Here is a 16472-nt window from a genome sequence, read left to right on the forward strand (position 1 = left end):
TGAACCGATCCTCACAGCGGACCCCACCCCACACACACTCCTAATTCATACTAGGGTGTGAGGGATTGCTGCTGGTTTATCTAAAGTCTTTCATTAAGAAGTTTTGCATTCTTACTGGGGAACAAAAACTGAATCGTTTTGATCCAAAAGGAATGTTTGATCATCTTCTTCTCTCACAAAGAGTAGCTGTTGAGAGCGGGGGTGGAGAGAGGCAGGACTGAGTCACAGAAAGCTCTCTCTGAAGCCAGTCTGGTAGACAATGCGGTGGGTTGTTCAGCCTTTCCGAGTCTCAGCCTCTCCCTTCTGCAGAGGTTTTAATCACAGCTTCTTATCAGGTGCTTCGGGAGGGTGGACAGAGGGAATGCTCCTGTGCCTGGCGTGTAGGAGGGGCTCCATGATTGCTCCGTTAACCCCCCTGGTCAGATGGGGGAGAGGTATCTGCGCTGGTCCTCCACTGCAATCCTCATTAACTCACTGGCGCGCTGAGTTGCTCCGCCCCCTGTCCACGGGCGGTCACATCGTGGGTGTGGCAGCCTCCGCTCCAGCTGGCACCTCTGGGGTCTCAGCTTCCCCACACCTGATCTCCCGTCCATCCATCTGTCCTCCCTTCCCCAAGCACGCTAAGTTGCTCAGTCCTGTCTGACTCTTTACGACCCCATGGACTATAGCCCTCCAGGCTCCTCTGTCCTTGGGATTCTCCAGGAAAGAATACTCGAGTGGGCTGCCGTGCCCTCCTCCAGGGGATCTTCCCAACCCAGGGACTGAACCCAAGGTTCTTAGGTCTCCTGCACCAGCAGGCGGGTTCTTTATCACTAGAGCCACCTGGGGAGCCCACCTCTCCATGTGCCGGCCCCAAAAAGGTGGAGGTGCAGCAAAACCCTCGCCTCAGAGTGACCCCTGCCGGGAGGAAAAGAAGATGCTCTAGGGAGCGATGGGGAAGCCAGAGGAACTCGGGGCTCATCCCGAGGGGCAAGAACAAGCCAGGCGGGTCCTGCCCAGCTCTCCAGGGCCATGGAGGCCCGAGCCTAGACCTCGCCCAGAGTCCTCTCCAAGTGCCCCAGTCTTCTGGTTTTGTAACCACCGGCCGGAAGGCTCCACACATCCCCGTGGGGGTGTGGCTCCGGGTCTGGCAGAGGGGAGCCCCGCTGAAAGACCAGGCTGCTGCTAGTACCTACGGGCTTGGCTCAGCTGCAGGACGCAGGAGCCTGGGACACCAGGTAGAAACCAGGTGGTGTCTCTGCAAACCGGCGACCCCCCAGCAGGACCCCCAGCAAGCTGCGGGGAGCTGGGGCAGGAGCCTGGACCGCATTCTCCGTCCCAGCCCATGGAGGAAACAACACCCAGATGCCTCCATCCTGAGCTTCCGGCCCCCAGAGTGAGAGGCTAGACGTCCATCGCTGAAGTCCCCGTGTGGGGCTTGGCCACCAGCAGCTCTAGGAGACTAACACACGTCCACCACGAAAGTGGGACGCACGAGGGCCCCCAGGGCTCTGACGGAGGCCTCAGCGGGAGAGCTGGCGCCCCCCAGCACTGATGCCTGGAGCACAGGAGTGACTCTGCCTTCTGATGGCGTGGCCCGTGACTGGCTGAACAGAAGCGGCCCTTCTCCATCTTGGAGCAAAGGGGACTGTTGTGGGCCGCCCCCCACTCCCCGCTACCTCCTCCAGGGAGGCCTCCTGGCAGCCTCCTGTGTGGCCCGCCTTCCACCCCTCCAGCTCTTTGCGGTTTTGCTGGTTTTCCATCTGGACAGGGAGCCCCTCCGGGCTGGCATGGTGCCCGCGCGCTTCTCCAGGCCTCTGCCCACTGCCTCGCAGTGTGGCCGCAAAGGCGGGTCAACCCCACGGTCAGGGCAGCATGTGGTGGGGAGCCCTTACGGGGGCCTGGCACACTCGCGGCTTCTGTGTTGACATGCTGGCCCCCACCTGGTGGGTGTTCCGCTCACCCGCCTGTGCTCGAGGAGGAGCAGGGGGCGCCCCACCCCTTGGGTCCTGTGCGCTCAGGCCGAGGCAGGGAACCCCTGCAGGGCGGAGGGGAATGAGGGAGAGTCTCTGCAGGAAGAGGAGGAGGCGGCAGGTCTCGCCGGCCAGGTGGGGTGAGCTGTAATTTAAGGCAGCTGACAGGCCCCATCTGTGCCAGGAGGCTGCCCGGCCCGCCTTCTCCTTCACACACCTGGCAAGGACGGCCGTGGCCGCAGCGGGCGGCCGGGCGCCATGCCAGCAACGGGGCAGCTCCCCGGGCCCCGGGCAGGAGACGCTGCATCCTGTGGCTGCTGCCTCTGCTGCCCCAGGGCGCGGGGGCCGTGGGACCTGCAGGGGAGCGGCCCGTCTGCTGGCTTTCATCTGCCGTGGAGGGGTCCCTAGGAACCCAGCCTGCTCTGCGGGCGGCTGCTGGGCGGCGGCCTGGCAGTTGGTCCATCCAGCAGGCTGTCTCTTTGACCGTGTCATCACCAGGCTGCCCCGGTGGACCTCCGGGAGCCCACAGTGAGCAAAGCAGAGGGCCCTGCCGTCCAGGGTGCCCTCCGGGCTGAGAGACAGTAATCACATGGATGGACAGGCAGCTCGTGGGAGTGCATGCCCCCTGGAGACCCTCACTCTGCAGCCCCTGCCCTGCTCACCCCCAGACCTCGGCAACTGCCACTGTGGTCTTCCTGACCCCCTGACCTCCAGGGATCTGGCCCAGCCCCCGGGGCCGTCTGGCCGGGCCCTCATCTGTGCAGCCTCATGGTGGGTCTGAGATGGGGTGAGGGCAAAGCATGGCGTGCCCCTCCTGTGATGCCCCCCACCCTCAGGGCCGGCCCCTCAGGCCCTCTCTCCTGTCAGGCCCCTGGGTTCTGTCAGGCATACCCCACAGCCCTGTCTCAGGTTCCCACTCCCCTGAGATGAGCCCTCCCCTCTCTGAAGGGCTGCGTCCCTGGAGTCAGACCCCCGGGGATGACCACAGCTCTGCCACTTACTAGCTGTTTGACCTTGAACATCGCTGAACCTCCGGGTGGGCAGAAATTGCAGATGGAATTGCAGGATGGCTCAATGCCCCCTCCCCACGATATCCTGCCCTTGAGCTTGGGTGCCACCTGTGAATACCAGTGAGATGGTGCCTGTGATGACTTCACTCAACCTGGCAACGGGGATCTTTGCAGAGGTCACTGAGGCCACTACTCAGTCGACTTTGGTTCATCAAACAGGAGATGAGTGGAGTGGGTCTGGCTACTGGATCTGGAGGCCAGAGACTGAGGAGGTTTTGACAGGAGGGAGGCTCTCCCCCCAAAGACAGAAGATGCCACGTAGCAGGGAACTCAGTGGCCCCGCTGACAACCAGCGAGGAAACAGGGACCTCAGTCCTATGGCTGCTAGAAATGGAGTTTGGCCAAGGGCCTGAGTGATCATGGGCGTAAGCTCTCTCCCAGGGGATGAAGAAAGAACTGGCCGGCAGCTGTCCTGATTTCTGTCTGTGAGGCTCTGAGCAGACACCCAAGTGAAGCCTGGACTGCTGGCCACGGGAATAATAGTGGTGGGGGTGGGGGTGGGGAGAAGCTCTTGGAGCTACTAAGTCTGTAGCAATTTGTTACACAGCACTAGCTGACCGATACAACCTCCCATGCTCCAGTTTCCCCAGCAACAAGACAGTCCTTACTCAGGACAGCAGTTGCTCACAGGTGGGTGCAGGGATACGAGAGCTGGAACAGGAAGCCCCCAGGACAGCCGCACTCAGCTGGTGGGGGCCAGGGGGCCGTCTCGGCCTGTTTCGGTGACCTGCAGTCAGCTCCTGCCACCTTCCCCGCCCGCCTGGCTGCACCCTGGAGCTGGCGCACTTCGTCACTCTGTTGATGATCGGCTCTGAGTCTGCCTCCTCCAGGCCCGTGGTGGGGGTGGGGGAGGGGTGAGGTTGGGGGTATCCTGGATCCCCAGGGAGGTTTCACAGAATGATGCCTGGAAATGTCTGGTGAGCATATTCGGGCTGGACCGATGAGCTGCTGGTCAGAGAAGGGATTTGGGTCTCTCTCGGGATCCAGGGCACCCTGTCTGCTAATGCTTGGCCCGAGCCTGGTAAGGACAGGGTGGATCTCAGATGGCTCTGTCACTGAGGTGGGGGCTTCTCCTCTGCCAAGGGAGCTGCCCTCCTGCTGAGTCAGTCCTCAGAGCTCCCCCAGGCCTGGAGGAGGAGCCGAGAGGACGTTGGTTCAGGGAGGCCTGAGGGGCTGGACGGGGGCCGTGGGTTCCCGGGGTGCATAGGGCTCTGGAGGATGGACAAGTATGTGACAAGGACAAATTGTGGGCCAGCCGAGGACTGCCAGCCAGAGGATGCTGGCTCCTGACTCAGCCAGCTGCGGTGTGACACTTGCTGGCTGGAGATGAAGGCCCAGAGGGCTGCAGACACACCTGGTCACCCTGGGCCCCGGGGAACCGAGCGGGCCCCTCTGGCCGGCTGGCTCTGGGGCATCCTTGCTCCTGCCCTGGCCTTACCCAGGGGGAATGTGAGGAGGGGGGTGATCCCAGGTGGTGCTGCAGGGCGGGAAGGGTGGGAGCGGTAAGGGTCTGGTTTGGGGGAGGAGCACAGCAAGGCTGGTGAAGTCGAGGGATCAGGGACAGTGCACGAGGGCTGTCCAGCCCAGGGACCCACGTGGGCCTGGGGGCTCTGTGGGGGCTCCTTGAGAAGGACGGCAGAAACCCAGCCAAGAGGCTTGTTTGGAGCTGCCCAGCCCCCTCAGGGCCCCAACCCCTAGCAGCCATGCTCCGCCCCGACTCACCAGCCCAGCTGCAGTCACCACCCTGTCCTGGCTCCCGGCAGCTCCCAGGCGCCCCCTCCCCACCCCATCACCTCGGGTTTCCTTTTAGGAAAAGAGGGTCTTTCGCCCAAAATCACCAGCCAATGGCTTCAATCAGACCTCTGGAGGGGCGTCTCTTGTGGCCCTGGGGGCCCTCCTCGCAGGGAGAGGCCCAGCATGTGGGGACCCCAGGGGAGCCTGCTCCCCTGCAGCCCTGCCCAGGAGTGGGGTCCAGGGGCTGTGGGCTCAGAGTCTCCCTCCCCGCCTTCCTTGGCTGCAGGAGGAGAGCTTGAGGAGCGAATGTTTGGCTATTTCCTTTGGCCCAATTACTATTCCTCTCTTCACCCTCTCTGCCGCCTGGAGGAGTCAGCCTGAGAGTCAGCCGGAGGCAGTGGGACGTTGAGGAACCAGTTGCCAAGGGCCCCCGAGGGACAGAGGTCACGGCCAGCCTCCAGGACCGGCAGACGTCTCCTGGGAGGGCCCCAGCCCAGGGCTCCCTGCGGGGCACCTGGAGCTGAGCAGACCTGCGGTGGGGCTGGTCTGCGGCAGGTCTGAGTGCCTCCCCTACTGACCTGGGGCGGGGGGTCCCTGGGGGGTGGGAGGCTCAGACCCGGGGCTGGCTGCTGCAGGGCCGGTGGTCCCCACCCACAGGGACAGCCTCCCAGCCCCACTGCCCTCTGTTTATGGAGCTCGCTGCCCTCCCCCAACCCCTCCCACCCACAGCCCAAGCCACGGAACTTCTTGCTGCCAGACCTGTGGGCACAGCCTTTCAAGAGGTACATACTTATCTGAGACTAAAATGAATTTGTTGGCTCTCCAAAGATGAATAGGAAAATGCAACATCAAAATTAACGAACGTTCAGTTAAATTTTTAGTGGCAACAACTAACAACACACCTATGGCCTGGTGTTACACCATGCCAGCCACCCCACACCCGGGAGCTTATTTCATTCTCACCAAAGTGGTGGCAAGGCGGGCACGATTATTAACCTCTCAGATGGACAAAGGGAGCAGAGGCAGAAGGCAGGCCCTTGCCCAGGGACATGCAGCTGGGGAGAAGCAGGGACTTGAACCCAGGCTCCGTGACCATCACCTCTGCCTCCCTGAGTCCTCCATGCTGGCCAATTTGGTCAGCTAGCCCAGTCTAGAGCAGCCCTGCATCCAGCTCCGGGGCTCTCCTGGGGTCCCGAGCCAGCTGCTCCTGCCCTGCCACACCAACAGAGCCTTCCTCACCCAGGGTCTGGACCACAGGCCCTGGGCTGCCGCCTCCTTACATTATGTAAACACTGGAGGAGACAATGCTGCGGTGGCCAGGCCCCCCCTGACCTCGGAGCCCCCAGGGGCAAAGGCGCTGAGCTCCCCAGGTGCCTGGTGCACACACAGGCTGGGGACGGGGAGCTGAGCCCTGCCGACCCCACTTCTGCTGCAGGAACCCCGTCTGCACCCCAGGTTGCATCCGTGTCCTCCGTCACACCCTGAGCATCTCTCAGCTTTATCCTCCACCCTGCCAGCGTGACGTTAGCTCAGAAATTCACAGATACCCTCCTCTGAAGTCTGGTTTTTAAGAAAGAAACCGTGGTGGGGAAAGAAGCCAGAAGTCTGAGGCTCTGACGGGACACAGGGATCTTCAGAAGTGGCCCTACAGGGCTCGCAAGTCCCAAAGCGCCCACCCTGTCTGGCTGCTCCTCCACGAGGCGCTGGCTGGAGCTGCCCCCAGGGGTGGGGTGGGGGGAAGGGACGCAGAGGCCCAGGCGTGGGTGCAATGCAGTACTGCCCGGGGTGCCCTGGGACCCACCTGCCCGGCTCCCACTGAGGGGCGTGTCTGGGGACGGGGCGGGGGGAGGGGGGGAGCGGGGGCAGAGCCAACCCCACCCGGCCGGTGTGTCAGCCCCCTGGCCCACCCCTGCCCCTTCCGGGGACCTGGGGGAAGTCAGAAAAACTGCTGCTCCCCGGCCCCTCCCTGAGTGCCCCAGACATTCCCTTCAGCCCCCAAAGCGCGGCGGCCCCCCCAGGTGGGCGGCCCTCACTCACCGTGCAGCAGGGCATCCGGGCGCGGCGGGCTGGCTCCCTCCTCCAGGCTGGGCCCCTGGAGTTTCCACTGAGCTCTGCCGCTCCGCCCCTCGGGGGGAGGTGGGGTGGGCAGCGGGGCGGGGTGGTACACTAGCCCAGCAGAGGGCTCAGCTGACCCCTCGGACCCTGGCCGCCCCCAGCACAGGCTCTTCTTGACGAGGACCCTGCAGGTCCGGAGCTGGCAGACTCTCCAGGGGAGTGTCCAAGCGGTGTCCGGAGGGGCCGTGGACAGGTGTGGCAGGCTGCCCAGTGAGGGCCGGCGGGCACTGCAGGACGGGCGCCCCCCGGGGGTGCGGAGAGGACCGGCCGTCCCGCATGCGCCTCTCCAGAGCCTGCAGCCGTCCCCTCCAGCCCCCAGCTGCCACCAGCAGGACCGGCTGCAGCAGCCGCCTCGGGCGCCAGGAGGATCTGGGTCCAGCCACTTGGCTGCGGTCTGAGGAGCAGGCTGGGGTGTTACTTAACACCCCGAGGCAGCCGCACCTCCCCGTTGGCAGGTTTGCTTCGAGATGACAGTGGGAGGTAGACGGGTCATCACACAACACCAGAAGATCCCCGCTGTGACCTCCTGTGGCTTCTTTCTCCAGGGCAGAAACTGAGGCACAGAGAGGCTGAGCGACAGCCTGGGGTCACACAGCAAGTGTGAGGCACAGCGAATTCAGTCCCAGCTCCCTATGTTCCAGTGTCATTCTCCACTCCCCCGAGTAGCCAGCTCCCGCCCAGCCCAGCCCTGCTCACCCTGCTTCCCCCACCCTGCCCTGCAGGTCCTGCTCACCCCGCCCCCTGCCTACAGCATTGCAGGAGCAAGTGCTGACAAGCCTGCTTTTGGAAGCTGGGTTGGGAGAGCTGCAGGTTCCCTACACACAGGTGATTCTTCGTGGGGGCCGGGGAGGAGGGCAGTGGGACACAGGTGACCCCTGGGGTCTGGGGAGGAGGGCAGTGGGACACAGGTGATCCCTGGGGCCTGGGGGGCAGGGCAGTGGGAGGTAAGTGACCCCTGGGGCCTGGGGGGCAGGGCAGTGGGATGCAGGTGACCCCTGGGGTCCTGGGAGAAGGGCAGTGGGACATAGGTGACCCCTGGGGCCTAGGGGGCAGGGCAGTGGGATGCAGGTGACCCCTGGGGTCCTGGGAGAAGGGCAGTGGGACATTGGTGACCCCTGGGGTCTGGGGGGAGGACAGGTGTCTCCTGGGAGGCCGGGGAGGAGGGCAGTGGGACAGACACTGGGATGTGTCAGCAAGGCCATCTTTAGCCCTGTCTGGCCTCTGCCACTGGGGTGCCAGCCTCTCCTTCACACGCTCAGCTCTGCTGCTAGCCCCAAGTGGCCTACAGCTGCAGGATTCAGGGCGTTAAGGGAGTAGGTTCAGAGGGGTGGCCTGGGCAGCCAGAATGCCCCTCTGACTCTGCCCTACAGGGACTTATACACATGACCCTTGGACCCTTTGCCCAACTTACCACTCAGAAATGGAGGGAGGCCGCCCTGCAGGTCCATGGCCTGGGCTTTGTCGATACACCCACCACCTGCCAGGTAGGTCCCTTAGCCTCTCTGTGCCTCTGGCTGCAAAGTGGCCTCTCAAGACCCAGGACAGACTCTGGTGAAGGCCCTCAGCCCCTAGACCTTGGCCTGCAGAAGCTTCTGTGGTTGGGGGTGGGATGGGAGGCTCCAGGCTGGTCTGCAGGACCCCTGGCATCACAGGACAGGTGGGTAGCCAGCCCTGCCCAGACCATGACAGCTGGTAGCATATACTAGGTAGCACTGTCCCCACCTCAGAGATGCTCACCTGTCCTGCCCATTTTCAGGTGTCACAGTCACCAGGTGGGGCATTTGGACCATCTCCAGTGCGCCCCCCCCCAGGGAGGAGGTGCAGTCCAAACAGTTCTGAGGAACGGGTTTGGCCCCCAGCTCCTGGGTTGGACAAGAGCAGAGCCACCACGTCTGGTCAGCAGCCCCGCTGACCGATGGAATTTTGCAAGTGGCCCAAGGCTTCCCCTGGGATCTAGTGAGAATTTGATCTGTTCTTCAGATGTCAGCCCCTCCCTCTCTCCCTCCCTGCTTCCTCCCCTCCCTCTTTCTCTTCTCTGGCAGCCCCTCCTCCATCTCTGCTATTCACTGTGCCCAACACAGCCAGCACCAACTTAGGAACAGAGCTCCTGAGCCCCACGCTCACCTGAGTTTGCAGACAGGTGTGCATACCTGCAGAGAAGGCTGGTGTCAGGGTACAATTTAGAGACTGCTGAGGTCAGCTCTGGGGAACCTGGGACCTGTCTGATGAAGGAGGCTGAGTGTGTGCATGAGGAGATGGAGGGAGCCAAGAGGCACGGAGGTGGGTGTAGGCTCTGTGAGCTGAGCTGGGAGCATGGAGGAGGTGTGGGGTGGCTCTCTTCCTTCTGCCTTCCTTTGTCTTTGGCAGGGAGTTGGGGATGTCTTGAGGAGGAGGATGAGGAATGATGATGATGAGCATGGTGGTGGTGGTAATGGTGATGGTGATGGTGGTGGTGATGGTGATGGTGGTGGTGGTGGTGGTGATGGTGGTGGTGATGGTGGTTATGGTGGTGGTGGTGGTCATGGTGGTGGTTATGATGGTGATGACGGTGGTGGTGGTGATGGTGGTGATGGTGGTGGTGGTGGTGGTGACGGTGATTGTGGTGATGATGGTGGTGGCGGCGATAGTGGTGGTGGTGATGGTGGTGGTGGTGTGATGGTGGTGGTGGTGGTGGTGGTGGTGATGGTGGTGATGGTGGTGGTGGTGCTGGTGGTGATGGTGGTGATGGTGGTGGTGGTGGTGGTGGTGGTGGTGGTGATGGTGGTGGTGGTGCTGGTGGTGATGGTGGTGATGGTGGTGGTGGTGGTGGTGGTGCTGGTGGTAATGGTGGTGATGGTGGTGATGGTGGTGACGGTGGTGATGGTGGTGGTGGTGGTGGTGGTGGTGGTGGTGGTGATGGTGGTGCTGGTGGTGATGGTGGTGGTGGTGGTGGTGGTGGTGGTGGTGATGGTGGTGGTGGTGCTGGTGGTGATGGTGGTGATGACGGTGGTGGTGGTGGTGGTGGTGATGGTGGTGACGGTGGTGATGGTGGTGATGGTGGTGGTGGTGGTGATGGTGGTGATGGTGGTGGTGGTGGTGGTCATGGTGGTGGTTATGATGGTGATGACGGTGGTGGTGGTGATGGTGGTGATGGTGATTGTGGTGATGATGGTGGTGGCGGCGATAGTGGTGGTGGTGATGGTGGTGGTGGTGGTGATGGTGGTGGTGGTGGTGGTGATGGTGGTGATGGTAGTGATGGTGGTGGTGGTGGTGATGGTGGTGATGGTGATGGTGGTGGTGGTGGTGGTGATAGTGATGATGGTGGTGATGGTGGTGGTGATGGTGGTGGTGATTGTGGTGGTGATGGTGGTGGTGATGATGGTGGTGGTGATGGTGGTGGTGATGGTGGTGATGGTGGTGATGGTGGTGAGGGTGATGACGGTGATGGTGGTGATGATGGTGGTGGTGGTGATGGTGGTGATTGTGGTGGTGGTGGTGGTGGTGATGGTAATGATGGTGAGGGTGATGACGGTGGTGGTGGTGGTGGTGGTGATGGTGGTGACGGTGGTGGTGGTGGTGATGGTGGTGGTAGTGGTGGTGGTGATGGTGGTTATGGTGGTGGTGGTGGTGGTCATGGTGGTGGTTATGATGGTGATGACGGTGGTGGTGGTGATGGTGGTGATGGTGATTGTGGTGATGATGGTGGTGGCGGCGATAGTGGTGGTGGTGATGGTGGTGGTGGTGGTGATGGTGGTGGTGGTGGTGGTGATGGTGGTGATGGTAGTGATGGTGGTGGTGGTGGTGATGGTGGTGATGGTGATGGTGGTGGTGGTGGTGGTGATAGTGATGATGGTGGTGATGGTGGTGGTGATGGTGGTGGTGATTGTGGTGGTGATGGTGGTGGTGATGATGGTGGTGGTGATGGTGGTGGTGATGGTGGTGATGGTGGTGAGGGTGATGACGGTGATGGTGGTGATGATGGTGGTGGTGGTGATGGTGGTGATTGTGGTGGTGGTGGTGGTGATGATGGTAATGATGGTGAGGGTGATGACGGTGATGGTGGTGGTGATGGTGATGGTGGTGGTGATGGTGGTTATGGTGGTGGTTATGATGGTGATGACGGTGGTGATGACGGTGGTGGTGGTGGTGGTGATGGTGGTGATGGTGGTGACGGTGGTGATGGTGGTGATGGTGGTGGTGGTGGTGGTGGTGGTGGTAGTGGTGGTGGTGATGGTGGTGGTGGTGCTGGTGGTGATGGTGGTGATGACGGTGGTGGTGGTGGTGGTGATGGTGGTGACGGTGGTGATGGTGGTGACGGTGGTGGTGGTGGTGATGGTGGTGGTAGTGGTGGTGGTGATGGTGGTGGTGGTGCTGGTGGTGATGGTGGTGGTGATGGAGGTGGTGATGGTGGTGGTGGTGATGGTGGTGGTGGTGGTGGTGCTGGTGGTGGTGATGGTGGTGGTGATGATGGTGGTGGTGCTGGTGGTGGTGATGGTGGTGGTGGTGCTGGTGGTGATGATGGTGGTGGTGGTGGTGGTGGTGGTGATGGTGGTGGTGGTGATGGTGATGGTGGTGGTGGTGCTGGTGGTGATGATGGTGGTGGTGGTGGTGATGGTGGTGGTGATGGTGGTGGTGATGGTGGTGGTGCTGGTGGTGGTGGTGGTGGTAATGATGGTGAGGGTGATGACGGTGATGGTGGTGGTGATGGTGGTGGTGGTGGTGGTGGTGGTGGTGGTGGTGATGGTGGTGACGGTGGTGATGGTGGTGATGGTGGTGGTGGTGGTGATGGTGGTGGTAGTGGTGGTGGTGATGGTGGTGGTGGTGCTGGTGGTGATGTTGGTGGTGATGGTGGTGGTGATGGTGGTGGTGGTGATGGTGGTGGTGGTGATGGTGGTGGTGATGGTGGTGGTGGTGGTGCTGGTGGTGGTGATGGTGGTGATGATGGTGGTGGTGCTGGTGGTGGTGATGGTGGTGGTGGTGCTGGTGGTGATGATGGTGGTGGTGGTGGTGGTGGTGATGGTGGTGGTGGTGATGGTGGTGGTGATGGTGGTGGTGGTGGTGCTGGTGGTGGTGATGGTGGTGGTGGTGGTGGTGGTGATGGTGGTGGTGGTGCTGGTGGTGATGATGGTGGTGGTGGTGATGGTGGTGGTGATGATGGTGGTGATGGTGGTGGTGGTGCTGGTGGTGGTGGTGGTGGTAATGATGGTGAGGGTGATGACGGTGATGGTGGTGGTGATGGTGGTGGTGATGATTGTGGTGGTGATGGTGGTGGTGGTGGTGATGACGGTGGTGGTGGTGGTGATCATGGTGATGGTGGTGATGGTGGTGGTGGTGGTAATGATGATATTTTAAAACAATAGAAAGAAATGCTGTGCAGGCACCTGGCATGAGGTGGTGCCTCTGGCCCTGGAGGCCTACTGGTTCCCCACTTCCTCCTAGCCTGGCCATATATAATCAGGGGCCATATAGAATCCTGAAAACCTGCTCACTCCATTCCATGTTTTCTGGCCAACCCTGGTCGCACCCTGGCAGTGGGAGCCAGCTCCACTCTGCTATTTCCCTCCCTAATTAGACAAGTCAATATGTATGTCCCTTCACCCCCAAAGTGTGATGTTAATGGTGGAATTTCAGGCCCCATGGAGAAGGCGGAGGCAATGTTTTTGAGCCTGGAGTGAACCCCGTCCTCCAATTTGATCCCGAAAGGCTGCTCTGGGAGGGGTTGGCCTTCTCCCAGTGCACAGGTGCTGAGAGATCTCCTACTGAGCTGCTAACGAGGCGCAAGCCCCAGACTGGCCTTGCTCGCTGCTCCTCAATGCATGAGGCACAGAGACCTCTCCGTCTGTCTGCTCCCTGCTCCCTGTCTCTCTGAAGAGGCTGGGGAGTCCCCTCTGGAAGCCGCAGAACGCCCTTCATCAGCGTCTCTGCAGCCGCCTCCCCTCCACCTGCAGCCCATCTTTCCAGGCCACTTGGCCGGTGCAGGCCACCTGCCGCCCGCTTGCTGGAGGGCAGGGAAGCCTCTTTCACCGGCCGGGGCCGCGGGGCTGAGACACCAGCGTCCTCATCGCGGCCCCCAGGGTCTGGGCCAGCACTGCACAGGTGCCCACACAGATGTCCAAGGGGCTGGGCTCTGCTGCGGCCCAGCAGAGGGACCGGCGGAGCCCCTACTTTGTCTGGCCCTCCATCTCTCCATCAGCAAGATGAAGGGGTCCCATCTGTGGCGGGGTCGGGTGGGGGTGCCGCGGGCGGTGGGAACCTTACCCTTGCAGAGAGTTCAATGTCTCACATGTTTTTTTGCACATTATACATAAAGGAATGTTCATCCTACTTACAAAGAAACAAGCTCTCTCCTTTTTTTTCTCATGGCGAGGGGGTCCCTTGGGTCTGTTTTCCCCTACTTTTCACCAAAAAAGGGGGCAAAGAAGACCCACTCACTTTCCTCTTCAATCTAGGAAATGACAGAGGGATGCAATAGAGTGGCCAGGGCTCAGGGTGACAGTGGAGAAGGGGGCCCTCTGGGGGGCGGTGAGGAACCCCCACAAGGAGGCTGCCCCGCCCTTCCTGTGTGGGCAGAGGGCAAAGCGAGTGAACTCTGCCAGCCTCTGACGTTCAGGAGAGGCCGGAAATACGAAGTTTGAAGGGAAATTTCCTAACTGTAACTGCCGTTAACTAATTAAGGTTTAACTGCTGTGAACGCCCAAAAGGTACCTGACTGCAGGCTCGCAGGCCCCCAGCAGCTGACCTCTGGCCCAGCGTGACCGCCGAGGGCCTGCCCTGGGTGGTTGCTGATGAGCTCTCAGGGCGAGCAGGGTCCCTGATGCCCGTTCGGGATGCCAGGCAGTCTCCAGGCCGTGAAGCACCTCTGTCAGGAGTTCCACACAGAGTGTGGTCTCTTCTCAAAGTCCCCCTTTGACGCCTGGGGCTGCTGGAGGGTGACCAAATGCAGACTGGTGGGCCCCCGGAAGCTCTGGCTGGCAAAGATTAACCAGCAAGTGGGATGCCAGGGCTCCGTACAAGGGCAGAGAGGGAGGGCAGACAGGCCGAGGGCCTCCCTGGACCGCAGAGCAGTTTTCCGGCAGGTCCAGGAAGCAGGCATTCACTCTGCAAGAGCTCAGCTCCTGCAGGCTGGGAGGGGGCCCAGAGCCGAGGGCTGTGGACTCCTCCTCCCTGCTGGGAGGGCCCCCGTGCCAGCCCCGGGAGGCCCCTTCTCTGGGAGGGGAGTGTGCTCACCTACAGGCGTCCCATGGGAGGAAGACACAGACACGATAGCTTTGTTTAGTCTATTCTAAGACCTGCTGACTCAGCCGTGGTCACAGGCCCCGGTCCTGCTGCTTTTCATTCTTCTGAAAACAGGGAGTTCTCCAGGCTGAAGAGAAGTCCTTCAAATTTGAAAGTAAAAATGAAGAGAGCTAGAAATGATATACGTGTGCAGGTAATCATAAAGGGATATTGTGTTCTTAATTTCTACAAAGCAAGAGTAGTAAAGATATACGTAACATTTGTAGAAATTAAATATATAAAAATAGTCCAAAGAGCTGGAGGAGGAAAAAGGGCCTCATCCGTTGGAGGGTCCTTAGGTTGTATGTCGAGTGGTTTACTATTCACTGTGATAAGTTAAAAGGGCATATTCTCATCTCTGGAGAAACCGCCAGAATATAAAACAAAGAGCTGTAGCTAAAAAGCCAATAGAGAAGATAAAATGGAGCACTAAAAATGATTTGGTTAGCCAAAAAGAAGACAGGAAATGAAGCTCAACAGGACAATGAACATAAGTGAGAAATGGAAAGCAGGTACGAAGATGGTAGGTTACACGCAGTCACGTCAGTAATTGTAGTACGTGTGCTGCTGCTGCTAAGTCACTTCAGTCGTGTCCGACTCTGTGTGACCCCATAGACGGCAGCCCGCCAGGCTCCCCCGTCCCTGGGATTCTCCAGGCAAGAACACTGGAGTGGGTTGCCATTTCCTTCTCCAATGCATGAAAGTGAAAAGTGAAAGGGAAGTCGCTCAGTCGTGTCCGACTCTTAGCGACCCCATGGACTGCAGCCTACCAGGCTCCTCTGTCCATGGGATTTTCCAGGCAAGAGTACTTGAGTGGGGTGCCACTGCCTTCTCCAACAGTATGTGTAAATGGACTAAATACTCTGGATAAAAAGCAGAGATTTTCACACTGGAGTAAAAAATACTACCCAATAATGTGCTCTTTATAAGAGCCACAGATGCAGAAAAATTGAAAGAAAGCAATGAAAAAATATGCCATTCAGACAATAATGACAAGCTAGCCAGGGCAGCTAGCTTATTTCAGATAAAGTAGACCCTAAGCTGGGCTTCCCAGTGGGCACTAATGGTAAAGAACCACCTGCCTATTTAGGAGATATAAGAGATGTGGGTTCAATCCCTGGGTTGGGAAGATTCCCTGGAGGAGGGCAGGGTAACTCACTCCAGTATTCTTGCCTGGAGAATCCCATGGACAGAGGAGCCTGGCAGGCTACGGCCGATAGGATTGCAAAGAGTCAGACACGACGGAAGGATATTACTGGAGATAAAGAGGAACGTGTCTTAATTGTATTAGTAATCTATGGCTTTGTAACAACTCTAAACTTTAGCAGCCTAAAACGATAAGCTTTGATTCTCTCATCACTTCTGTGAGTCAAGAATTGGGGAGTGGCCTATCTAGGACCGTTCTGGCTCAGGGTCTTGTAATGACCAGGCATCTGTGGTCATTACATCTGAAGTCCTGACTGGGGTTGGAGGGTCCACCTCCAAGGTGGCTCATTCACATTTATGCTCAATTCAAATGATGAAAGGGAAAAATTCCCTGAAAAACAAGACTTTCTAAAACTGATGCAAGAAGAAAAAGAAAATCCGGGTAGCCTTGTATTTGTTAAAGAAACTGAAATTGCATTTGACACTCCTTCCACGAAAGATGGTTTCTCTGGTGAAATAGTACTGGTCTTACCCAGATTCTTACAGCGTAGAAGGGGATAACTGATACTCCAGGCATTATGAGAAAAAAAGCCAGAGGCAGCATCTCCCACGAAAGTAAATGCAAATGCCCTTATCAAATGTTTAGCAAGTCAAACTCATTGATATGTAAAACGGACTATATATTCTGGCCAAGTGGGGTTTATCTAGGGACTATGAGGTCAGCATTGGAAAATGAATCAATGAAGTTCACCAAAGTAACAGACTAAAGGAGAAAAGCCGTGTGTGTGTGTGTGTGTGTGTGTGTGTGTGTGTGTGCGCTTAGTCGCTCAGTCGTGTCCGACCCTTTGCAAGCCCATGAACTGCAGCCAGCCCGGCTCCTCTGTCTGTAGGATTTTCTAGGCAAGAATACTGGAGCGGGTTGCCATTTCCTCCTCCAGGTGATCTTCCCAACCCAGGGATCGAAGCTGCATGTGTCTCCTGCATTGCAGGCAGATTCTTTGCCCACTGAGCCATCGGGGAAGCCCCAAAGGAGAAAAACCATAAGGTCATCTCAATAAATGAAGAAAAAGATGCAGTAAAGTTCAATACTCATTCATGATTAAAAAAAAAAAAAAACCACGCAACTTTTGGAAAATTAGGAATAGATGGCAATTGTATCAGTATGACAAAGGGTGTATACAAAAAACTTATATTTAACATC

At 59.0% G+C, this 16472-nt stretch overlaps 1 protein-coding gene across 1 annotated transcript; it reads right to left on the reverse strand.

The window, feature by feature from the left end:
• Positions 1 to 10889: 10889 nt before the first annotated feature.
• On the reverse strand, positions 10890 to 12035 carry LOC113886419 (basic proline-rich protein-like; the record flags this gene model as incomplete). The annotated part of the gene is given in 1 exon segment (XM_027532607.1): positions 10890 to 12035. A coding segment is annotated over 1 exon segment (1146 nt), but the record flags the coding sequence as incomplete, so codon positions are not given.
• Positions 12036 to 16472: the final 4437 nt, after the last annotated feature.

Source organism: Bos indicus x Bos taurus, chromosome 29 (assembly GCF_003369695.1).
Source record: "Bos indicus x Bos taurus breed Angus x Brahman F1 hybrid chromosome 29, Bos_hybrid_MaternalHap_v2.0, whole genome shotgun sequence".
NCBI lineage: Eukaryota > Metazoa > Chordata > Mammalia > Artiodactyla > Bovidae > Bos > Bos indicus x Bos taurus.